Source organism: Artibeus jamaicensis, unplaced genomic scaffold, assembly GCF_021234435.1.
Source record: "Artibeus jamaicensis isolate MK-2021 breed Jamaican fruit bat unplaced genomic scaffold, CSHL_Jam_final contig_525, whole genome shotgun sequence".
In the NCBI taxonomy this organism is placed as follows: domain Eukaryota; kingdom Metazoa; phylum Chordata; class Mammalia; order Chiroptera; family Phyllostomidae; genus Artibeus; species Artibeus jamaicensis.
The window spans coordinates 3,242,147-3,263,492 of record NW_026521874.1 but is presented as its reverse complement, the minus strand read 5'-3'; the positions used below and the strand labels follow the sequence as shown (position 1 = coordinate 3,263,492).

Here is a 21,346-nt window from a genome sequence, read left to right as displayed (position 1 = left end):
CAAGTGTACTTAAGAGGGATGACTTACTTTTCAGTCTGTCTGAAGATGCGGCCTCTGTTTTAGTGCTCAGATGTCTTACAGAAGCTTTACCAGAAAACAGGTAACTTCTCATTTTCTTTTAAGCCTCACTCCTTAATTTAAAAGTTCAGTTCCCCGGTTAATAAAGATTTTACGGGAGTTTTTTTGACTGTCACAGGTTGAGTCGGCTGCTTCACAAACACAGATTTGCTGAAGCCGAGAGCTTTGCTGTTCAGTTTGGACTCGATGTGGAGGTAATCACTCAGGAGTTTATCTGTTCATTGAACAAGCATTTTCTTCGCGTACTAGATGCTAGGAGACGGCATTTTAAAAAAAGACTTCATTTACTTTTCAGAGAGAGGGGAAGGGAGGGAGAAAGAGAGGGAGAGAAACCTCAATCAGTTGCCCCTCCCACGCTCCCAACCCGGGGTCTGGCCGGCAACCCAGGCACATGCCCTGACCGATCCAGCCATCATTTTAGTTTTTGAGACCACACTCAACCCACGGAGCCTCACCAGCCAGGGTGAGAGATGGCATTTTTTGCTTTAAGCTATTTGATGTGGCCTATTTATTTTACAGCTTGTGTACAAAGTAAAAGCAAATGATATATTGGAGAAACTGGCTTTGAGTTCTGTGGACACCAGTGAGCAGACCGAATGGCAAAAGCTTATAGATGAAGCTAAGGAAAATCTCCATAAAATCCAGGTGTGTTCTCCCTCCCATGTGCTAGAGTGTCCCGACAGACAGCCGGACCGATGAAAGGTCACTGTACTATGTCTGGCCTTTATGAAACAGGACGACGAATTTGTGGTGAATTACTGCTTGGAGGCCCAGTGGATAACCTATGAAACAACGCAGGAAATGCTGAATTATGCCAAAACCAGGGTGAGTTCTTATAGCATTTATTTAGACGAGTGAGTTTATCTTATGCAAAACAAATCATCTAAAAAAATGAATTCTTTTTCCATCATAGGCCTTTTAAAGGTGCATTTTTTTTTTTTACTGTAGATTGCCCCCCTCGCTGACCTGGCAATACCATTGATAGTTAAAATCCTTAACTAAGTCCTTAAAATCAAGGCATAACAGATGGGACCAGTGTTGTGAGCTTTATTTTTCCCCCCCATAAAATGCATTTTTAAAGATAAATTATTTCTTTATTCACTTTTTATCTCAGAGTTCAATGCAATTTTATTTTTAGAGATAATTTTTCCTTGAATTCACAAAAATACTCCTTTGATGTAAAAACCAATATAGCAGATATTCTAACCGTGTTTCTTGTTGTTCATCTTAGCTTTTGAAGAAAGAAGATAGAACTGTTCCTGCCTACTCTTACGGCTTAAAGGAGGTAACTCGGTGATGTTCATAGGTTGCTTTAGGGGTGCATACACCTTTGCAGTACAGTCGTGCACCCCTTCACAACGGGATTCGTTCTGAGAAGTGTGTGGTCCAGTGGTGGTGTCGCTGTGCAAACATCAGAGTGCACTTACACACCCAGTGGCCCAGGGGCAGCTCAGGTCGTGCTCCCCAGCCCATGTTGTCGGTGTGGCTCAGACTCTTATAAACACGTGTTTCAAAGGCCCTGGATGTACAGCCTGCCACACACACACCGAGGCCATGTAATCCAGCCTACTGCACCGACACTGCAAACCTGCGTGGCCTGTTACTGGGCTTTAGACACAATGATGACTGTTTGGTATCTAAACATAGAAACGTGCAGTAGAAATGCTGTATAAAAGATAAAAAATGGTGCAGCCGTATAGGGCACATGGCATGAGTGGAGCGATTTTGAGGGGACCCACCATTAATGTGCAAATGGCTTCTTCCCTTGCAGTGTTATTGTATCGAATGTGATTGGAAATGTTTCCATTATTCCAACCTCTTTTGTTTTGTGTTACATGAAGACACTCATGTTCATGGGGATTGACAGCATGAGAATATGTGCCGGGCCCTGCAAACGGAATGCCTGACGTTAACTTTATTGCAAACGACATCTGGATAATCAGTTTACTCCTTTCCAGGTGCTAAGAGCTCATGCAAAGTTGACTACTTTTTACGGAGCATTTGGACCAGAAAAATTCAGGTGTGTACATTCATTTGTAAATTTTAGATTGTGAATTAGATTCAGGTTTAGAAGATCATAAAAGATACAGCATTGCTTTGAATGAATCCAGGTTTTCCAGGGGCGGGAAATATCATTCCTGCTAAGCTTTAGCCACTTCCTACACCGTGTGTGGGAACTGATACGCTGAGATGCAAATTTAAATTCCTGTACTGCAGCAATTATACATCTGGAAACTGATTTTGTCAGATTGACTGATATGCCCCAGACAAGCGTATTTTTCGGGATAAATGAACACTGAAGGGAAGCTTTGTTTTTCCCCTGTGGCCAGTCAGTTATTCCAATACTATCTTCACATGATCCACATTCTCACTGCCCATTGAAATGTCCTTTTAATCACGTGCTAAAATCTCACCTGTGTGTGAGCCGGTCTCTGGACTTGAACTATATCCTTTGACCTCACCTTCCTGATGATCCCCAGTATCGAGTAGTTTGACTTGTGCAGGTTTAAAAGAAATGCCCTGGTGTCCGGTAGACTGGCTACAGTAGACTTTTCTTTCTTTTCAGAATTTGGGGGCTGTTCTTGCATAGATTTTTTTCTTTTCTGTACCACATTTGGAATCAGAATGAGCTCACTCAGTTTAAAGAACCTTATTTTTAAAGGGATTGATTTTTTTCATTGGGAATGTGATGAACCTAGCATCAATTCGGGGAGGACCGGCATCTTTACAATATCGAATCTTTCTATTCCAGGATAGTATGTTTCTTTCTTCTCCTTCTCTCCTGATCCTTTATGTTCCTGACTGGTATCCATTCAGTTGTCTCTATCTAGATTTTGTACACTTTTTGTTTAATTTTTACTTTACTCTTTTTCTCTCAGTTGTTGTAAAAGGGACTTTTCTCCCTCGTGTTTCCAAAAGGACATGAAGAAGTATTCGGTTTTAAAATTACTTTTTAGTCATCTACCTTACTGAATTTTTCTTTTCATTTTCACCGATAACTTTATTGACTTGGATATTTTGAGTATGTTGGTAGCTATTTCCTGCATGGTATAACATTGATTGTTCTCAGGGAATGCCCCAGTTTGATGGCTATCAACTTCAACTGCTCTACCCGACCATGGACCATCATCCAGGGTTGAATTTCTTTATTATTCATCATAATATTTCAAGTGACCTTGTTTTTTCCAAGTATATAATTACATGTTTGAACAACCATAATTCTACCTAACTTCTTCTCCTTGTCTAAATTTTATATACTGGCACTTGTAGAACAATAAGTAACAGTGGTACCAGGCATCTTTCTCTTGTTCCTGACAGTAATGGAAATGCTTATTTTAAAAGCATGATAAAGAGAAAAATAATGATAATAAAAGCATGATAAAGGCTTTTAGTGTTTTTGTCTTTTTATCAATTTAGTATTCATCACCTACTTCTGATCTTTAATCGGGACCAAGTGGTCACTGCAGCATTGGGGGTTGTAGCAAAAGATAGAAAATGACCTGAAGTGTTCGACTCTGGGGGCTAGTCAAATCAATTACAGTGAGCCGTGCCATGGAATGGTGTAGTCCTTAAAATAGATATATTATTTTAAATATAGGGCATGTGTGTGCTGATTTGGGGCAGCACCAAGATAATATAAAATGAACTTAAGTACAGACAGTATTTATACAGAAAACTCTCATTCAAACTAACTTTTTTCCTCCCTTTGACTTGGCAGTGGCAGTTCTTGGATTGAATTTCTGAATAATGAAGATGAGCTTAAGGACATTTTTTCGCAGCTGAGGGAAGGAAACCTTGTCTGTGCCCAGTACCTCTGGCTCAGACATCGGGTAAACTCGTTTTCCCTTTCTCTCTTAGTAGTGGCTTCAGACGCCCAAGGTAGGCGACTGAATCAGTGTTGGGAACTGACAAGGTGGCAGGTGTGACTGGGTCATGGGATAGTTTCATGTTGATAAAATATGACACGTCCCAAAGCAAATTATCCTGAGAGGACTGTTAACTCAGAGGAAATGTTACAAAGATACAATAGAAACTGTATCTCACTCAGAGTAGCTCAAAAAGCAACATTTTATTAAGTAATTTATTGGTGGGCTTTTCTTTCTTTTATGTTTTTTTTTTAACTTTCACTGATTTTAGAGGGGTGGGGGCGGGGCCAGGCATCAATTTGTTGTTCCACTTGTTGATGCATTCATTGGTTGCTCCTTCTGTGTGCCCTGACTGGGGATCAAACCTGCAACCTTGGAGTTTGGGGTTGACATTCTAACCACCTGAGCTATCCAGCCGGGGTGATGGGCTTTTTTATGTAGCATCGGTGGAGAAGATATTCCTATTGCAGTTCAGATTATAGTAAAGGAAAAACTGCTACTCTGAATCCCCTTAATGCTGGTATCTAAAGATAGGTCCCAAAAGCAGTTAACTGGGTGTGATGTCATTAGTGGACGTGTTGCTAGGACCTGTGTCACCATCTCCAGCGGAGTTGTCCTCAGAGGACCCTCCCTGCCAGTTCCTCTGCTGCCTGATTTGCTATCTGGAATGTTCTGTCCTGAGGTTCATGGAAGCCGTGGCTCCCGGCTCAGATCGTCAGTGCAGAGTAAAATGGCCTTTAATGCTCATTGAAATGCAAGCCAGTTCTTGGAATGACTTCTGAGCGGTTTTTCTTTTCTGGGAGGCTGTCACTTTAAATTTGTCAGATAAGCCTTACTTTCTCACTGTATGATTTTTAGGCAAACTTTGAAAGCAGATTTGATGTGAAAATGCTTGAGAACTTGCTCAACTCAATTTCTACACCAGTCCCTTTGCCAAAGCTCTGTCCGTGGCTTAAAAACGACGTGATCCCCTTTGTGAGAAGGATTGTACCAGACGGACAGGTCAGTCGCTGTGGGGTTCCCACCCTCGGTGGTTCGGTCTTATTTTTTCCATCATATCATTGAAACACTGGTTAGTTCATTTTAGTGTCTCTTTTGAAAGATTGTCATGGATGTTTTAAATTACTTCAGTGATTAACTAATTGCGTATTTTATTTTTAAATGATTTATCTATTTCAGAAAATTCTTGCAAAATGGTTGGAGCAAGCAGCCAGGAATCTTGAATTAACTGATAAGGTAATATGCATAATTAGCACTGAAAAAATATGTAAGATTCTCCCAGTGGCATAAATCATTATTTTTAACTGTTGGTAACATTTTTTTAAAGGCAAACTGGCCAGAAAATGGACTTCAGCTGGCAGAGGTGTTTTTTATGGCAGAAAAACCACACGAGCTGGGATTGGTGTCCTCCTGGCACTGGATTTCCTTGGTATGATGTGGGAGACACATTTTTAGTAATAAAACATGCAATTCATGTTCAGGTTCGTCTACATACACTAGAAAGATAGCCACTTCTGAAATTGTCTGTTTTTATTCTTTTGTTCTTTTCTTTGGATAGGTACTGTTAAAATCCACAGAAAGCAAACTTGGCTTTTTTGCCTTCTGAATTTCCGTTATGACTTCAGCCTGTCTGAGTGCACTCTTTTTCTCCATTAAACCAACCAAGAGGGAAACGATATGTAAACATGGCCCTAGGAAGTGTGCTTGAGGTTGTCTGCATTAGCAGCATTTCACACTGCTTTAAAATACAAAATTCAAAATGCATTGGGATTTATTCTCACAGGCTATATCCCTCAGGTTTGCTTCTTAATTTACACGAGTGAACTACTCCTGGTTCTGAATGCAGACCTTAGACATTTCAACAACCATTACTGCATAAGTACCAATGAGTATTTTAAAAAATCAAATTGGGAAAAAACCTGGCACTTTCTGACTGTCTGAAATAAATGGCAATTCTAGAAAGGGAACTAAGATTGGGAATATTGATGTTGAAGTTAATGAACTGAATTTGTTTGGCTTCTAAATTTCTTAAGTTCATATCTCTTTCCCTTCAGGTTTCTAAAAACTAGCAAGCATTCATTATATACTTTTTAAATGTACATTCTTGTATTTAAAAACCTGTTGGTGTGCCATGATTTAGTTGATACACATGAGACATCTCGGTATAATCCCAACTCTGAGGTATTAAGTACTTGAGTACTTAAGTGCTCGAGTATGACCTTACTTATGGTTTAAATATACAATACGAAATCACATTTTCTTCCTTAAATTCCTGGAGCCCCCAAATAATAAACTTCCTCCTATTTTCCAATATAGCAGATTCTTATGAATTATACTTATTGATTATCAGTAATATACTGTTATAAAGTGGGAATTTTTCTGTTTCAAGCAGTATATTGATGTATATAATCAATATGTACTAGACTGTATATTGGTCACCGTGATGTATTTTTCTGCAGAAGAGCCTTTTCGTCTTGCTATATAAAACACTACTTTGTCTTTTCCATGTTAATTGCCTTTTATCAATATTGAGAATTCTGATCCTTATAAATAACTTCAGAAAAATGTTACCGCTTTAAGATAAGACAGAGGGACGTTGAGGGCCATCCAAGTGGGGTCTACGCACCTAAGCATGTTGGGGTTCCAAAAACAGACTATACTAACAACAAGTTTTCCTATTTTTTTTAAGAAAGTAAGTTTTCATTAGATTCCTATCAGATTCTGATCTGTTAGTTTGTACTAGTTAATTTAAAATTCTGCAACATTTAAAGACACACGTTGCCAGTTTCCTCTTTTTATGTATATAATCGTGGCTGTGGGAAATAATTCTGACCTTTCTGTGTATTTCTTCCTCACACTTTTATTTCCTGTCCTTGACGACTTCCACGCTGTCATTTCAGAAGGATTATGAAAACATGGAGGAGGTCTGTCAGTTACGGACTTTGGTCAATAACTTACGAGAGTTGATCACATTGCACAGGAAATACAACTGCAAATTGGCCCTCTCCGATTTTGAGAAGGTAAAAGTTTAGATTGACCAGCATTATTTTTTATCACAGGCAGGATGAGTGGAGTTTGCATTTATACATTTTTTTTTTCCTTTGGCGTTCAGGAGAACACGACCACCATTGCGTTCCGGATGTTCGACAAAGTGTCGGCCCCCGAGCTGATCCCCTCCGTCCTGGAGAAGTTTGTGAGGGTTTACGTGAGGGAGCACGACCTGCAGGAGGAGGAGCTGCTCCTGCTCTACATAGAGGTGACCTCGCCTTCACGTCTCGTCTTTTTTCTTGGATCTGTGCCATGCGCGGTTGTATTAAACGCTTACTACAGTGTGTTACTGTATTTTGCGATGTACAATGCACGCTTTTTGCCCAAACTTTTGAGGGAAAAATAAGGATGCACATTATACATGGGTAAAACTGATTCTGTATCTATGTAAATGTTTCTAATTTTTTTATGTACGCTATGTGTTACAAGTATAACTCCAGAAAGCAGTAACAATATCTGTATGCAAAATAACACCTTTTATAATACAAAGAACTGTCTAAATATAAATAGTTAAATTAAAATATTAAAATGAAAGCTTTTTTTCCTGAAAGTTTGGACCAAGAACATGGGTGTGCATCGTACACAGCAGAATACGGTAACTCCCTAGAATTGAACATGTGATGCTTTACTCTTAGAATTTGTGCAGCTCACCATTTGGGGTAAGAACATCAGTCAGATCTGCTGTTGATTGACTGATAGCCTTGAGCCAAACAGGGTGATATTAGGGCTTTCTAAATGGCTTTTGTGAGATAATAGCATGAGCTCAATAAGTGTTAGCAATTATTTTTTCTAGACACTGATGAGGTGCAATAATCTTGTTTATAGAGTTTTCAAGAATGTTTCCACCATAAGTTTTCTGTACCATGTAAAACTGAAGGCCAAGGTTCGGGTTCTTTTGTGTTTTTTTAACCATTCAGCGTCCATGGCCAAGCAGAAGTTTTTGGTTTCCACACGTCCATAAAAGCTACTCATGTCTGTATGCATGCATTACTTTTTTCATTTCAGTGGGAGTTTTAAATTTAAAGAGTTTATGTGCTTCCCCCTCGGTAGGATCTTCTGAAGAGGTGTAGCTCCAAGTCCACGTCACTCTTTGAGACGGCGTGGGAAGCGAAAGCCATGGCCGTCATAGGCTGCCTCTCGGACACCGACGTGAGTGCACGGCGACCGTGGGTCGGGCACGGGTGTGAGCGCGTAGTGACCGTGGATCGGGCACGGGTGTGAGTGCACAGTGACAGGACAGCTTTCCCTTTTCAGCATTGCCTCTTGTCTTATTTTCTGATCATAAAAGCAACATACATTTGTTGAGAAGAATTTACGTAGTGTGAAAAAAGGAATTCAAAACAGTTTAAAACCACCCATAATTCTATTTTCTGTAATTGTGAAAATTAAAAGTAAAAGTTTTCCTAATTCCACCCCCCCAAGAACCACCATAGACAGCTGTATGCATATATACTTCAAGGCTTTTCTGTGGTTTTACAAACATGGAAACATTTTAAAAATACATTATAATATGCCTTTATTTTGACCTTCACTTTTATTAGACACTGTTATAAAATATGAATTAAAAAATCATGGAAAATACTTATAAACATAGGCTGTAGAAAGAAATAGGGTTATATGACTTGACTTTCAGCAAAGAAAATAGTTTTCTACATTTTCCTAAATACTAAAATTACCCTTCGTGTGTGGAAATTGGAAGAAATACATGCCTTTGCGGTCAGAAGATCAGGTCTTCTCCAGCTACCAGACAGCAGATGTAAGATGTCTGCCGTGGGTTAGGCGATGCCGTGAACTTGCACGCATGTGACTCCGAGGGCTGCTCACTGTCCTGTGTGTGCCTTTGCAGCTCATCTTTGACGCCGTGCTGAAGATAATGTACGCGGCCGTGGTGCCCTGGAGCGCGGCCGTGGAGCAGCTGGTGAGGCAGCACCTGGAGATGGACCACCCCAAGTAAGACGGCGGCGGCCGGCCAGACACCCCCCGGTGGGCGTCGGGTGAACCTGGTGTGCGGACGTTCCTTTTGGTTTTCTGTCCTTCACCGAGTCCCTTGGGATTTCATGAGAAAGAAAATCCACGTTAACACCGATAAATCTACTTTTAGGGTCAAGTTGTTACAGGAGAGCTACAAACTAATGGAGATGAAAAAACTTCTACGAGGCTATGGAATCAGGGAGGTGAACCTCTTGAACAAGGAGATAATGGTAAGTACAGTGAAGAGTCTTTTAACCCCTTTGTTCCATTTCTAAGGCAGCGTGGGAAATCTAATGGGAATTTCATACCCTTAAAGGTAATAGAGCTAGACTCTCCACTACTTTCCCTTTGTTAAGCAGAATGTTAATGGGGCGCTTAATTATTTGTTAGAGCAGAGAGGACAACAAAAGGTAAGTTCAGAAACTAAAGGAGTGTATCAGACGGCCGTATCATGCGCCTTACATGTGTGCGATGTTTCTTTGCCAATCACGCTTCAGTAAAGCTGGAGGGAAAAGAAGTTGGGCGGCACTGTCATAAAATTCTGAGAGTATTTTATTTTCTGATGTGTTTACACAGCTCACTTTTGTCACTGCCTTATTTCAATTTAATGAGCACTGTGCCTTATGAGCAAATGATCTCCGGGTTCTCTCCAGGTTGGATAATAGCACACGTTGTCTCTGTTTCAGAGGGTGGTGCGGTACATCCTCAAACAAGACGTCCCCTCGTCCCTGGAAGACGCCCTGAGGGTGGCCCGAGCGTACCTGCTGTCTGACGATGAGATCTATAGTCTGAGGGTCATCGACCTGATCGACAGAGAGCAGGTGCGAACGCGTCGCATGGTCCTTTCTTTCCTGTACTGTCTTTGTTAGTGAGATTCTTAAAAACTGAAAAAAAAACCCATCAAATTATTCAAATAGATGTGCACCACTTGAAGTTGGACCAAGATAAAAAAAACTTTGAGTGTTTTTCATATGTGCAGGTTCTTGGGCAGTATTTTGTGACCAGCTAATGGGTTTTCGAGCCCTTTGGCACCTAACAAAACTCAGATTCCCTTTTACAATTTCTGTGGAACCCTTTGACTCCAGAATAGGATGCCGGTTTTTTTGTATTCTTACATGTTTCCCCCCCTGTAATTCTACAACCATAGAATTGCAAAGTACGGAGAGTGGTGTTTTAATTTAATTTCTTCCTTTGCTGTAATCCACAGAATCTTAATATTTTTATCCTACTAGAATCTAGTTTTCAAGATATCCTATTATCTTTTAGTAGAAGGGAGAGAGGTGAGTCCAAACCATGGTTTGCACGGAGGAATCAGCTGTTTTCCTTCCTCCCCACACCGGGTACAGGGTGAGGACGGCGTCCTGTTGTTGAGGTCTCTGCCTCCAGCCGAAGCGAAGAAGACCGCGGAGAGAGTCGCCACGTGGGCGCGACTGGCATTACAGGAAGAGCCGGAGAATTCGAAAGAGGTAAGATTTCCACTAAATACAATGTAGATAAACCCAACTTTTATAGAGAGTAGGCAGTTGGGTAGAAAAGATAGGCCTGCCAGCATGAATACCCGCTTTTCCCACTGCCGGATGGGCCTAATGTAAACACTTCTGTGTGGTCCGTGTGCTGTGTAGAGAAAAGCCCAGGGTGGCTGCTTTGGAGTAGCGGCTTGAGCCCACACTGAATGAGCCAGGATCTGCAGATCAGAAGGGTTAACCAAAGTTGTACTCCACGATGCCTTGCCGTACAAACGGTGTTCTGCATTGCATGGACACAGTCATTACTATCCAGTAGTAAGGTCGGCAACAGAAACAGCGTAAATCTGAATGGTCTCGGGACCCTGAAACTTAGAAACTTGACTTCTTTACAGCAATAAGGAAACAAATACGTAGGGGTTTTTTTTTAAACTTTTTTATTGATTATGCAATTACATTTGTTCTATTCCCCCACTCCATTCCCCTCCACCCTGCATACCCCTCCCCCACCATTTCCCCCTTTAGTTCATGAACACGTGTCTCAAATTCTTTAGATTCTGTATTTCCCCTACTATTCTTACCCTCCCCCTATCTATTTTCTACCTACCATCTATGCTACTTATTTTCTGTACCTTCTCCCCCCTTCTCCTCTTCCCACTCCCCTGTTGCTAACCCTCCATGTGATCTTCATTTCTATGGTTCCGCTCCTGATCTAGCTGACCTCTTAGTTTGCTTTTGTTTTAGGTGTGGTTGTTAGTAACTGTGAGTTTGCTGTCCTTTCACTGTTCATCTTTTTTATCTTCTTTTTCTTAGGTAAGCCCCTTTAACATTTCATATAATAAGGGCTTGGTGAGGATGAACTCCTTGAATTTGGTCTTATCTGAGAAGCATTTTATCTGTCCTTCCATTCTAAATGAAAACTTTGCTGGATAGAGTAATCTTGGTTGTAGGTCTTTGGTTTTCATGACTTGGAATACCTCTTTCCAGCCCTTTCTTGCCTGTAAGGTCTCTTTTGAGAAATCTGCTGACAGTCTGATGGGAACTCCTTGGTAGGTGACTGTCCCCTTATCTCTTGCTGCTTCTAGGATTCTCTCCTTCATTTGAATCTTGACTAATGTAATGATGATGTGCCTTGGTGTGTTTCTTTTTGGGTCCAACTTCTTTGGGACTCTCTGAGCTTACTGGATTTCCTGGAAGTCTATTTCCTCTGCCAGAATGGGGAAGTTCTCTTTTATTATTTGTTCAAATAAGATTTCCACTCGTGACTCTTCCCCTTCTGGTACCCCTATAATTCGAATGTTGGAACGTTTAAAGATGTCCTGGAGGTTCCTAAGCTTCTCCTCATTTTTCTGAATTCTTATTTCTTCATTCTTTTCTGTTTGATCATTTTTTTCTTCCTTCTGGTCCACTCCCTTGATCTGAGTCCCAATCTCCTTTCCATTACTATTGGTTTCCTTTGTATTATCATTCATTTCAATTAGTTTAGCTTCCATATGTTTCTCTAATTTGTGACTAAAATCAACCAGTTCTGTAAGGATCCTGATAACCAGTGTTTTGAACTGTGCATCTGAAAGATTGGCTATTTCTTCATCGCTTAGATTGATCGGTTCTGGGGCTCTGAGTTGTTCTTGAGCCATTTTTGGTCTATTTGCGCCGTTAAGTAAGCGGAGCGAAGCCTTAATTGTTTACCAGGACGGGGTGACCCAGGTCGCTGGTTTGTGACACCGTGTGTGGGGGCGTGGTCAGAGAGGGAGCAATGGCGGTCCTCTCCGCCAGCCCAGTCCGTCCAGTCACACCATTCACCCCAGGCCTGTTTATCCGATCGGAATTGTGCGGGCCTGCTGCCCCGCGCCGGCTCCCCTCTTCACTGGTTTATCTGCACGCAGATGTGCGACCGACTGCAGACAGCCCGCCGTGCCTCTTCCCTGTGCGCTCCCCTAGCTAGCCCACGCACCACCGTTCGGGGATTTTTTTTTTTTTTTTTTTTGCCAACCTGTTCCGCTGCTGGCTTCGCTCCTCTTACCGGTTTAGCTGAGCATTTTGTTGTCTTTGGACTCCGTATTGTCAATTTTCTGTGTGGTTTGGTTGTGTTTTTTGTTGTTAAAAATAGTTGTTCTTAGATTTGGTTGTGCACAGAGGCAAGGTGGTTCCACCTACACCTCCATCTTGGTGGAAGTGAAATATGTAGGTTTTTAAAGCTTCAGAAAGAAATACATCCCATCCCATCCCAGCAGTCCACTTCCATAGTTTCTTTACTTTTAGGGAAATGAGGTTTACGTTTTTGATTTTTTTTTTTTAACATCTGATATTTATTACGGTCTTATTATCAGGTAGTGGGCATTAGGTTAGATACTGTAAACAAATTGTCCACTTTCTCTTAGCTGGGAAGTATGTTCTTATAGATTAAGTTCAGAAACTAAAGTTTTTACAAAAATGCCTGTCCTGAGGTTGTTAGAAAGTGGCAGGGCCCCAAGTCGAACCGACGCGGAAGTCTGGACTCTGACCCACCGGCCTGCACCGTGTCCCGTAGGAGGTGTTTTCTGAGTGGGTCTGGCCCGAAACACCCATCGTATCCTTTCATTAAAGCTTTTCCCTGTTTGATGTTTCTTCTCTCCTTTTTAAAACTATTTTTTAGTCCTGAAGATAATGATTTGACTTCAGTTCTCTAGGTTAAATAAGCTCAGTTCTTTTCAACTTTTCCATAGAGCTTTTCCAAATGTTTTTCCAGATGATAAACAAAGGTGATTAAAAAACCAAACAGACCAACAAGAGCCCAAGTGTCTGGTAGCCGAAAGGCGCATATCCTGTGGTATTTCCAAATACCGTACGTCCAAGCGTTCGCCCCGGTGATTTTTATACTTGGATTATCTGCGATTCAATTGGGACCCATTTCTTGGTTCCACAAGCCCAGTCATATGGACCTGTCAGTTTTTCAGCAGCTTTTACGTTTTTTTCCGATCCCTTCGTTTTCATGTGTTACGTATATGTGCTACCAAAGTGGTGAGTAAGGCAGGAGGCTTCATCCCGCGTGTTCCTTTTCAGGACAAGGCCTGGAGGATGTCTGTGGTGAAGACGTCAGTAGACATCCTTAAAATACTGCGCAGCCTCCAGAAAGGTAGTGTCCCCCTCTGTCCCCTCACCACGGTTCGGCTGCGAAGTTTGCCCTTTTCGGAAGGAAACCTCAGTGCCCACTCTCGCCTTCACCCGCGGTTCTTCAGGCTCTGGGGGCTTTTGTCGTTCCCACCCATTGTCTTCCCTGCCTCGTTCTTTCCGTTTGTAGCATGAGAATCGATGTGTCGAAAATCCACTTACCGTTGGTGTGCACGCCTTGGTGAGCTAGTTCAGGCTTGGCCAGATTTTTTGGTGCTTGGAGTTTAGTATCTTTCTCCTTATTGTTTGGTTATGATCGGGAAACAAAACCTATTTAACTTTGAACTTAAAAAAAAAAAAGATTAACAAAGTAACTCTTGGGAAGAAAAGAAGAGCTACAATTTATTTCAGAAAAATTGCCAGTTCTCTTGCAACCTATAAACCTCTCTTTTCGTACCTATCAAAAGAGTAATTAAATTAGATTGCTTTTTATATCTGAATCATCTGATCAGCATCTCAACAGAACTACTGAAGAACTGAGAGAAGAAAACCAACACTAATTAAAATTTTAGCCTTTATAAATTCTGATAATGTGGGAATTTAGATGTTTCCTGTAACTAAAAATTTTAATTACAGACAATCCGCAGAAGAAGGATGAGTGTGAAGAAATCCTGAATCAATTTAAAACTGTTGCCAGTTTACAGGTAAAGATGTGAAGCCTTGTTGCACAGGGTTGTTTGACTAACGGGTGCACTCACCGCAGACACCCTCCCTCCCACAGCGCGCTCTTCAGCAAGGTTGAGAAACCCTGTCCCAAAGTGTGGCATCAGACCGAAAGGTCTGCCTCACTCCCGCCACCTTTGTGTCCTCCCCTGGGCTTCCGTGGGATTAGTTCAGGTCTAGAGTCAGCAGCCAACCAGCCAACCAGGAGTTCTGGTAGAAAGAGCAAGGCCACCAGGGTCGAATCGCCCAAATCTAGCGCTTAATCCCGCCTTCCTGCTCAGGGCCTGCCCACAGTTCCGGCCTAAAATGGCTTCGGTACCGCTGCAACACCCCAGGTCAAAGTAACATTTTCCTGTTTTTCAGACTTGTTACAAAATTGTTACTTTCACAGCTTGAACAATGAACTCTTTTTCCTTTTAATTTTTGCATTACATTGGGTATTTAATATTAGTTTCAAGTGTACAGCACCACACTTAGACATTTGTACGACACCTTAAATCCTTCATTTATACGGGGGTTGTCTTTGGGGGAGAGGGAAGAGAGGTTTGAGACATCCCGATGGTTTTTCACAATGGACGAGCTAGATAGACTCGGGGCTTATCTGGCTTTTCTCGTGACAGGAGAACTTCGAGGTCTTTCTTTCCTTTGGAGATTACAGCGACCGCGCCCTGGTGGCGGAGCTCCGAGAACAGCACATCAAGGCCCAAGAAGCCGCCCAGGCAGAGCACAGACCCAAGAGCTCCGCAGGGCCAGCGACCGCCAAGGACAAGGGCCCGAGCACCGAGTCCAGGCTGCACCGCCAGGCGCTGGCCCTGCAGGTGTCGGAGCAAGAGCTGGAGGCCGAGCTGACCTGGAGGGCCCTCAGCGACGGGAGCGTGGGGATGGCGCTGGAAAAGTGCAGGTGCGCTGTGGCTCTCCACGTCCCACAGCCCCTCGGGAAGAAATCTGTGCCCTGTTTGCTTCAGTGGTGGTGAGGGTGGGGCCAGGGACACCTGCAGTTCCACCGAAGTGACTCTTGGTTCCTTGCCCTGAGAGCCTGTTGGGACTCTGGGTCGGAAAGTGGAAGCACCGAGAAGTGACCGATGCTGTGTAGGTAGGTAACCTCACCCCCGGGCGGAGGTCACCGTGGCTCCGCCGGGAGAGGGCGTCCCAGGTAAGGTGAAAAGGGAAGCACACTGTAGACCGTGCGGCCGTTTCAGAGGTTGGCGGTGGTTCCGTATTTACCTAAGAAAGGCAAATGCTCTCGGTACGAGTTCTCTAACTCGAGATGCTTCCTTTCTCCCAAAGAGCCCTGTGTACGTACCACCGCAACCCCGACACCGGGCGGCTGCTGTTTCTGGTGTGTCGGAAGCTCTGCCACATGCTGGCTAATGACGTTCCGATGACAACGCCTGTGGGACTGAATCTTCCTTCTGAAATACACGCTCTCGCCTGCCAAGCTGCCACCATCTGCAGTCCAGGTGACAAGACTAATACACATGGTGTGATATTCTCTGGTCCACGGTGTAGTCGTCTCCCAGATGCGGGCCCTTTGCAGTTGGGATTGCCGTTAACGAGAGAAGAGTTTGTATCTCCGTTTTACAAAGGCACCATTATAATCCATTTTCTGTGAGGATTATTGTTCTACCGTATTTCCAAACAGTACCAATGTCATTTCTGACCGTTGATGACGTCTGCCTCCGCAGGACTGTGGTGTTCCTCGCCTCCCCGTACCTGATCTCACTTTCCAGCCAAGCTTTAGAAAACACTTGACCTCCGTTTCTTAGGCAACCTCGCTCTCTGCTTTGCGGCCTGCCTTGGAGTTTTGAATGAGAATTTTTAGAAGGTTGTTTTCAGTGTTATTTTAAACAAGTGAAGTATTAGAGCAGTGATTTTTTTCCCCCATTTCCTTTCAGACTTCTTACCAGACGCGCTGGAACTGTGCAAATACACTCTCATGGCCGTAGAGCTGTGCAGGCAGTGCCAGATGGGGGACGACGGGATTCTGATGAAAGTGAGCTGCTTCCGAACTTCTCTTCCCTCAGCAAAAGCCCTGCTGACCCACTGTGCGTCGCGTTTAAATCACTTGTGTAGTTTACACACACACTGACTGCATCCCTTGCATTTTCTTACTCCATCCCAGTGGGCATGAGACCGTGTCTCTCTCCCAGTCGCATTTATTGGCTTTAATATGCACAGTCTTATGGAACGCCAGGCCTCAAACAAGGTGTCTGTGGACGGTGTCCCTGTCTTACAGTGCCAGTGGCTTTGCAACGGCAGTCTCCTAAGCCATCGGCCAGAACAAACAGGCCACACAGTTGCATTTGACCGCCAAAACGGCGCTCGACTCTTGAACGCCTTTGACTCTGGGTTCTGCTGGGTCGGGGAAGGTCATTCTGTGTGTTCTGGAGTCCGCTTATGAGCCCTTTTCCGTGTGACTTGGCCTTAGACTTCGTTTGGGACTCAGAAAGATCCCTATGAAGAGTGGTCGTACAGCGACTTCTTCAGTGAGGACGGGATAGTCCTCGAGTCCCAGATGGTGCTGCCTGTCATCTACGAGCTGATTTCGTCCCTCGTCCCTCCAGCCGGTCAGTCTCTTTCGTGTCGTTGTTTTCTACGTGTCTCTGCTTTGTTTGTGCAAGTTTAAGCTGTGGGGGTCGGGGGCTAGAACCACACACAGTAACGCGGGTACCGTGCTCAGCAAGGGCACGCGAGAACGTCTGTGAGACACGGAGGTGTGCCCCGTGAAAGTCGTTTGATTTACTGTACTTATTTATTCTCTTGCAGAAAACAAGAGGCTTCCCCTGGACTTTACGAGTTTGCCCTACTGCTCCATTGGTGAAGGTATTTGACCTCAGAAGTGTACGCCACGTAAACATACCGCACAGAAATTCCTGGAAATTCTGGGTGTGAATCTGGGTTAATGCTCTCAGTGTCGTGAGTTATCACCGTCACATTGTTACTGTTCCAAAGCGTCAGAAAACTGTGCCATTAGGCTTTCTGGCCTCAACGTTTTTTAATCTGTTGGTAAATTTTGGTCTTCCAAGTTCCTCAGTGAATGATTTAAGCAACTCAAAAACAGGCACGTTACAATCAAAGTATCTCATTATCTAGCAGACTTAGAGATGTTCTGGCTTTTAAGTCATGCTTTATGTTAACTCTCTCGTTTACTAACTTTGACATCGTTACCTGCATTGAAGACGGATGCTGTCCCTGAGAACAGTTTCCGGTGATGCGATCTGTCTTCGGTTAAAGATGTCGGAACACTCACGTGCTGTTACCGTTCCACAGGAGACGGCCTCATCTTACCCAGCATAAACTCCATCTCTGCCCTGCTTCAGAGCCTCCAGGAATCCAGCCAGTGGGAGCTGGCCCTGGGCTTCGTCGTTCGTGCGTTTGGTACCTGTCTTCAGTACTCGGTGTCGAACTTCATGAATGCCACTCTGAGTGAAAAGGTATAGTTTTGAGAACAAATACCGTCATTTGGGGTAAATACAGACACAGAAGCAGTGCCAGGCAAAGGAACTTGGAGTCTGCATCTTGCCGTTGGGCTCTGCGGCGAGGAAACCGATCATTTGAGTAAGAAACGGTTGTTGGTGGGGGAGGGATTTGGAGGAACAAATAGGAAGGAAAGGGAAAAGGGGGTGGAGGGGGGATGGGGGGGGGGCGGGTGGGAATGACAAAAAACTTATGAAAAATAACTAATAAATTTAATTAGAAAAAGCGGTTGTTGGGCATCCCTAAGACCGGGGTGGTGGTCGGGGTCCTTGCCCGCGTTCCTGCTCAGTCTTTACAGCAGCTGGGAGACTGTCCCCTGGGCAGATGAGGAGACCGCCCCCCGGGGAGGTGACGGGGGGCCCGGGGGTCAGGCTGCAGGCAGCCAGGCACCACAGTACGTCCAGACTCTGTCTGCTGTTTGTTTCATGGCCCGAATTATTATAATTAGCACCTGAGGGCGTCATGGACAGATTCTAGGAGACACACGACCTGTTGACAACTTGCTTTTGAACCTGGCCTCAGGGAATCCCCTTCGTTTCTACTACTCTGTTGCTGTTTACTAAGGGACAATTGTTAAAAATCAGCTTTATTGAAGTCTAGCTTTCAAAATGAAAATGCGCATGTGTGAAGCGTGTCCACCACATGGACTGGCTGGTCACCAGCACCAGAGTCAGGACAGAGACCCTACGGGACACACCGATTTCAGCATCAGGATGTTGTGCCCTTTCCCGGCCGGTCCTCTCCCGGCCGCGGCTTTCCGCCATCACAGATGAAATGCCCGTTCTTTTCACATATAATGACGAGTTTTTGAAGTCCCTTAATGTTTTACAGAAGCTTTCAGAACGTCGCATAGAACTGGGTCTGACGTGTCTTTTGTTCTTTTGTAAAAGCTGTTCGGAGAGGCCTCGTTAGTTAAATCCAGGCAAGTCATCATGGCCCTGAGGGAGAAGGCCGTGCCCTTTGTCAGGGGAAACGCCACGACACTGCTGCACAAAGTGAGTGTGTGTCCTCGGCGAGCTGTCCCTCCCCCTCTCGGGGGGCTTCTGATGGCTCGGTGACAGTGAGGAGGGGCGGGGACCTGAAGAAAAGCGAGGAGACAGGAGTCATACAGGAGGGAAGGGTTTCCTGCCACACAGAACAAAACGGTCGTGGTTATTTTCCGTCAATTTATAATGTTGATAAAGGACATTAAAACTAAGCAAGCGAGCTGTAACTATGTCCTCACAGCTAACATTTCATGCAACACTTGTTCCTTCATAGAGCCTGTAATTAAACGTAGTGACGAGCCTTTAGAGCCCGGCATTCTGTTTGGGTTGGGAAGAACTTGCTTCTCCTGATGCTCTTTCCCATAGGTTTTCAATTGTCGCCTGGTGGATCTTGACTTGGCCTTGGGTTACTGCACGCTCTTGCCCCAAAAAGAAGTGTTTGACAACCTCTGGAAGCTCGTAGATAAAGCGTGGCAGAATTACGACAAAATTTTGGTATGACCCGGAAGCACATAGTCAGTGCTTGGGGTGTTAAAGATTTAGGGGAAGAGCGTTGGCCAGTGTGGCCAGCGGATTGAGCGCTGGCCTGTGAAGCAAAGGGTCGCAGGTTCAGTTCCCAGTCAGGGCATGTGCCTGGGCTGTGGGCCAGGTCCCCAGTAGGGGGCGCATGAGAGGCAACCATGCATTGAGGTTTCCCTCTCATTCTCTCTTCCCCCCACTCTAAAAATAAATAAATAAAACCTTTTTAAAAATTAAGCAGAAGCAGTGTCACACTAACTCAGTTGGTTTCTACCAGTTTCTGCTTGCCCCGTGACACCCTGGCCCCAAGCCTTGCCCAGCGAAAAGAATCGCTGTGTGTTTTATTTCTTAAAATCTGTGTGCCACTGTTGAACCTCACTTCTTAGGCTTACTCTAGTGTATCAAAGCCTTAGGCCTGTGAGCTCGTTCCTTTTTGTAGGACAAGTTCAAGAGCTGCAAAACCTCTTTTTGCTGTGTGTGTTTTAAATTTGCCTTTGGGTGGGTGTGGCATTGCCTGCAAGAAAACTAAACTTCGGCCTTTTCTCATGAAGGAGACCCAGGCTGAATTTATGGCATCACACCAACAGCTGAATGACCCAAATATTGTAAAAGTGATGACTGTGTGAAGCAGCATACATTTCACACCGTTAGCCCAAAGAAAGGCTGTGGTTTTCATTGCTGGTTTTCATCTCTTAGGCAATATCTCTGGTGGGCTCTCGGCTGGCCGGTCTCCATCAGGAAGCAGAAGTGGAGCTGAAGTTCCGCGAACTCAGCACGGATGCCCTGTGGGGTATTCGCCTCGGTAAACTTGGTGTGAGTGTTCTTCGTCGCGCCAGGACGAAGTTTCATTCATTCTGATATCTACCCAGTCGGCAAATTTCAACGAAGGTCTCATTGCCCTTCACTGTTGGGGAGAGGATGCATGAGTATGTTTACATGTACCAGCTCTTAAACTTTAGGGGTATTAAGTACACCTACATTGGTGCTCTCAACGAAATAAAGGGCCTTGCCTCATTTCCTTTTTTTTTTTTGTATATTTTTAAGGAAATTGAAAGAGGCTTGACATTTTTATCTGCTTAGCTTTCTCATTTGTAGAAGTGTATCTAGCACGAACTGACAGCATTTCAGGCCTAGCCTTTGGCCTCATACTCTTGTGCTGCTGGGATTTGGTTGAAGGTAATGTTAACATGTGCAGACGGGTGTCCCGGGCTTTGGGAACTCCTGGCAGGGCAGTGAGTGGCCCTCGTTTTTCACTTTGCAAAAACAAGCAAGATCTTGTTTTCTTTACTAAAACGTACAACATCTTACTTAGTTTAAAAATAGTTGACCTACCAGGAATGTAGCCTCTCCAGAACGGTGTACGTTTTGGAATCAGTTTCCTATGCAGGACGGAATGGCTCACTACCAACCACCAGACTGACGATGCAGAGCTGAGGGTCCGCGCACCTAAGGGGTTTTGGGGCCCACCGCCAGGTGCACCTGGAATCTCAGGCCCATATCAAGTTGGGTTATATGATAAAAAAAAAAACATTGTAGGAGCAACAGAAACTTGGTTTTCTATAGAAAAGGATGGTGCAAAGGCACCTCACGGTGGTGCCCTTGCTTTGTACACTTCCGTTTAGTGGAGTGTTCTGTTTTGCTCTTTCTATTCCTAGATTTCTTTTCAGCCGGTTTTCAGGCAACATTTTCTCACCAAGAAAGACCTCATTAAAGCTCTTGTGGAGAATGCAGACATGGACACAAGCCTCATTCTGGAATATTGCAGGTAATTCCTTACACTAATGCCGCTTTCGCCGTTGGCCTAGCAAATTAGGGGACCCTGACCTCGAGAACACATTGATAAGGGTGACCGGCACACTCAGCCCACAGATCTGGCGTGTCTGCTGTTGCTCACCCCAGAAGTGAGTATAAGTCCAGAACCAGATTAAGTCCTCGTCAGGTATTGCCATTTTCGTTCACCGGTCGGTGTTTTCCACACTTCCCTCTTGATGAGCCGGGCCCAGGGCACGTGATGAAACACACTGAGTCCTGGGCCCCTCCCTGAGGTTCTCCCAGCAGGTGGGGGCTGAGGCCCAGGAGTCGGAGCCTGCTTAGGCACTTCAGGGATTCCCATGGTCAGGGAAGT

At 44.2% G+C, this 21,346-nt stretch overlaps 1 protein-coding gene across 3 annotated transcripts in view; it reads left to right on the top strand.

Annotated features, from left to right (window-relative positions):
- The window catches only part of KNTC1 (kinetochore associated 1), a 51,829-nt gene that overhangs the window by 11,560 nt on the left and 18,923 nt on the right, over nucleotides 1-21,346 (top strand). For 2 of the 3 annotated variants that reach the window (XM_037161102.2, XM_053669942.1), the window contains exons 15-43: nucleotides 35-100; nucleotides 197-272; nucleotides 598-723; nucleotides 814-903; nucleotides 1,310-1,363; nucleotides 2,037-2,098; nucleotides 3,797-3,908; nucleotides 4,803-4,946; nucleotides 5,124-5,180; nucleotides 5,272-5,373; nucleotides 6,845-6,964; nucleotides 7,057-7,200; nucleotides 8,043-8,141; nucleotides 8,839-8,942; nucleotides 9,094-9,193; nucleotides 9,650-9,784; nucleotides 10,310-10,429; nucleotides 13,469-13,541; nucleotides 14,153-14,220; nucleotides 14,860-15,140; nucleotides 15,527-15,699; nucleotides 16,135-16,232; nucleotides 16,668-16,806; nucleotides 17,006-17,062; nucleotides 17,510-17,673; nucleotides 18,607-18,711; nucleotides 19,069-19,197; nucleotides 19,918-20,034; nucleotides 20,877-20,986. In XM_037161102.2, coding sequence (XP_037016997.2) covers nucleotides 35-100; nucleotides 197-272; nucleotides 598-723; nucleotides 814-903; nucleotides 1,310-1,363; nucleotides 2,037-2,098; nucleotides 3,797-3,908; nucleotides 4,803-4,946; nucleotides 5,124-5,180; nucleotides 5,272-5,373; nucleotides 6,845-6,964; nucleotides 7,057-7,200; nucleotides 8,043-8,141; nucleotides 8,839-8,942; nucleotides 9,094-9,193; nucleotides 9,650-9,784; nucleotides 10,310-10,429; nucleotides 13,469-13,541; nucleotides 14,153-14,220; nucleotides 14,860-15,140; nucleotides 15,527-15,699; nucleotides 16,135-16,232; nucleotides 16,668-16,806; nucleotides 17,006-17,062; nucleotides 17,510-17,673; nucleotides 18,607-18,711; nucleotides 19,069-19,197; nucleotides 19,918-20,034; nucleotides 20,877-20,986 — 3,225 coding nt within the window. The remainder of the gene's footprint in view (nucleotides 1-34; nucleotides 101-196; nucleotides 273-597; nucleotides 724-813; nucleotides 904-1,309; nucleotides 1,364-2,036; nucleotides 2,099-3,796; nucleotides 3,909-4,802; nucleotides 4,947-5,123; nucleotides 5,181-5,271; nucleotides 5,374-6,844; nucleotides 6,965-7,056; nucleotides 7,201-8,042; nucleotides 8,142-8,838; nucleotides 8,943-9,093; nucleotides 9,194-9,649; nucleotides 9,785-10,309; nucleotides 10,430-13,468; nucleotides 13,542-14,152; nucleotides 14,221-14,859; nucleotides 15,141-15,526; nucleotides 15,700-16,134; nucleotides 16,233-16,667; nucleotides 16,807-17,005; nucleotides 17,063-17,509; nucleotides 17,674-18,606; nucleotides 18,712-19,068; nucleotides 19,198-19,917; nucleotides 20,035-20,876; nucleotides 20,987-21,346) is intronic. The other variant, XM_053669941.1, reaches the window with a different exon arrangement.